This window comes from Bison bison, unplaced genomic scaffold (genome assembly GCF_000754665.1).
Source record: "Bison bison bison isolate TAMUID 2011002044 unplaced genomic scaffold, Bison_UMD1.0 scf7180017864374, whole genome shotgun sequence".
NCBI lineage: Eukaryota > Metazoa > Chordata > Mammalia > Artiodactyla > Bovidae > Bison > Bison bison.
Window position 1 is genome coordinate 3,509,267 of NW_011494946.1, and position 2,805 is coordinate 3,512,071.

The 2,805-nt window shown below is 50.1% G+C and overlaps 1 protein-coding gene across 1 annotated transcript in view; it reads right to left on the bottom strand.

The window, feature by feature from the left end:
* Positions 1-643: 643 nt before the first annotated feature.
* Positions 644-2,805, bottom strand: part of PLCL2 (phospholipase C-like 2) — a 90,506-nt gene continuing 88,344 nt past the window's right edge. Inside the window, exon 6 of the mRNA XM_010856710.1 lies at positions 644-1,029. Within this exon, the coding sequence (XP_010855012.1) occupies positions 850-1,029 (180 nt within the window). The 3' untranslated portion in view covers positions 644-849. The remainder of the gene's footprint in view (positions 1,030-2,805) is intronic.

A 2,805-nucleotide genomic window follows, 5' to 3' on the forward strand; every position in this document is an offset into this window, starting at 1 on the left:
CGCTGTGTAAAGTCGGGGCCACTGTATGTACCGAAAGCAAAATGCCAAACCAGACACTCTTCTGACAAAGCTGTTTACCAAGTCGCTGGCCACTCTTAGTAGAATTACCTTGAACTGGAAATTTTAAAAGTTAAACTTTCATTAAATGCATGCACTGCTATTGGAGAACTATCATAAATCATCTCTTTAATGTGGCCACTGCTTCATACAGTGAGAAGCTATGCACAGTGCATTGCTGCCACACTGGTGGCCTTTACGTGGCCTGCGCACCCAGCAGGGGTCTCCAGCCAGGAGCGGCCGTCCCACCGCAGTGCGCTGGAAGCCCATGGCTCTGCACGTTCAGGGGGTCGGGCTACTCATCCTAGTAAGCACGGCTCTCAGCAGGCGTGCTGCCAGAATCACCCAGCACCCAGAGGCCCCGGCAATCATACATAAGTAAGTAAAACTTATTTTAGGATTTGGTTCCCCACCCCCCGCCCAGTAAATACTAATTAGACCATACAGTCCATCTGTATCTTAAGACATTGTTTTCTGTTGGGAAAATGTCTGCTTCTCAATGGAACCAGAGTGGCTAGTCTGTTGTTCACATTGGAACTGAATTATGACGTCTTTGTATACAAATACAGCCTGTCTGGGCCAGGAAGAGAATTTCCTGTTAAAGAGTTTATTTGCCTCCATAAGCAGGGTTGCTACGTACATTCACAGTTTTAACAGACTGCAATTAGCTACTCCAGTTGTGCTTTAAAATCCCCAATGTTATTTTCATTAGTGAGTGCAAAGCGAACGTCCCATCCGGCTGACAGTTGGTCCTAGAGTTACAGACTCTGTGATCATCTCTAGAAAGTCCGCTCATTCTCCAGTCTCATCGTTTGCCTTCTCGGGTATGACCTCGAGGCTCCGCCGCGGCTTCTGGACGTCGGCATTTTCTGTGCCTGGCTTGTTGAGTCCGCAGGAGACTGCCGCGTAGTGGATCTGCTTCAGGTTCTCCACGGTCTCGTTCTTGGCATATTTCAAGAGGTCGGCTTGTCCCTGTGATGAGACACGCAATGAGACAGTATGAGCTGAGACTGACCCGCAGTTAGTCTGCCAGCACAGGCCTCCACTGAGACAGAAACATTTTGATGCCTCAAGAGGGCACATTTATTTCTGATCGCACTGAATACAAATAGGTCAGTTTTAACAACAAAAAAAAAGTTTGTTCTCCCAGTTCTCGACAGCAGACTCCCAGGAGTGTGCTGCCCGATCAGCCTTTCCATTTTCTAGGGTATTTTATTTTTACATACATGGAATCAAGCCGTTATATTTTTCTTCAGTTTCCTTTTTTTTTCCCACCAAAAGTCATGTCTTGGCAATCTTTCCATGTCAGTATATATAGATCTACCATAGGGTGACAGAATTTTTAAAAACAAAATTCTCCAGGTAGTCTAGGGTAATTAAGGTGGTAAAAACAAGAGTTCTTTATCTGCTTGAGTCTTAGGTTTCTCACGTTCAGACAAGTCATCACAGCACTGTCAACAGACCAGACCGTTATCCAGCAGCACCACCAAGGACCCTTATGTGTGCCAACCCCGGGCCTGGGAGCCGCCGGGCTTCACCCCCTCACACCTACTTTGCTCTGCGCGCCTGCAGCTCCAGGCCCCCGGACCTGGCGCTGGGACGAGGCCAAGCAGAGAAGGGTGTGAGGCTGGGAGGGTGCTCTCTGCGGCGGCGTTCACGCCTGTCGCTTCAGAGCCCATTGAAGAGCAAAGGCTACTGAAAATGGCGTCACCCACCCACGACCCAGGGGTCTGGATTTGGACACCAACCACACTGGCTTGGCAGTGTTTTCATTTGAGAAACTGAAACGCTATTTGGTTTCACACTCTGCTTCCAGTTTTATAACTAATTCCATTTTCTTTGTACCTTGAAAGACATAACAACCTTACAGGTCAAATAATTAAGGTTTTCAGAAAATAATCTTTAGATGATGTAGCTGAAGGCAGGGCTCTTGCTGACGGCTGCTCACCCAGGGCTGGGGCAGAGGCTGGAGCAGCCGAGAAAGGCATGACCTCGGCAGATGCAAAGCACCGGAGCCAGCAGCCGCCCAGCAGCAGTGGGCCCGTCAACAAACTTACTGTGTGACCACAAAAGATGTCCTCATCAATAAAAACATTTCAAAGCATATCGGCGTTACACAGTTTTTTATACTGAGCTAAAACATCAGGGATGCTGTTATTCCAGTTACGTTTGTCAAAGCTTTCTTGTCAAACTGTCAGAAAAATGGAGGGCCCTCCTGAGGTGCGTGACCGGTGTGGCCACAAAGGCTCTCCCTCCCTCCGCCACCACGTGCAGTGACCACGTGAGGCCAGAGAGTGGACAGCCACCTGCTACCCCAGGGCTGGCTGGCACCTTCCTTCACATTACACACAGTGGAGGGAAGAGGAAGAGGGCATTCGGACCCCTCTGGGGGTCTGAGGAGGTGCCAGGTGCTGTTCGTCTTCAGGAAAACGGGAGTGCGGTTATGAGTGGCTGGAGTTCAGCATGTGTGGGGCCCACAAGGACTTCGAGGCTGCTCTGGAGCCAAAGCCCCCACCTGAAGGCTCACTCGGATGGTGGGTTCCGAGCTGCCCCTTCCTGCTCGGCTTCCTGTCCGCCCAGGAACAGCCTTCACTGATGTAACCAAGCAGGATCCTGTGGGGCCTTCCCCAGACAGGACTTCCCTCCCACCCCCATCCGCTGCTTTAGCTCCTCTGAAGCACCCAAATAACTGTATCTGATGCACATTTCCTAAATTATTTCACAGATGTGAACCCCTCCCCCCACCAC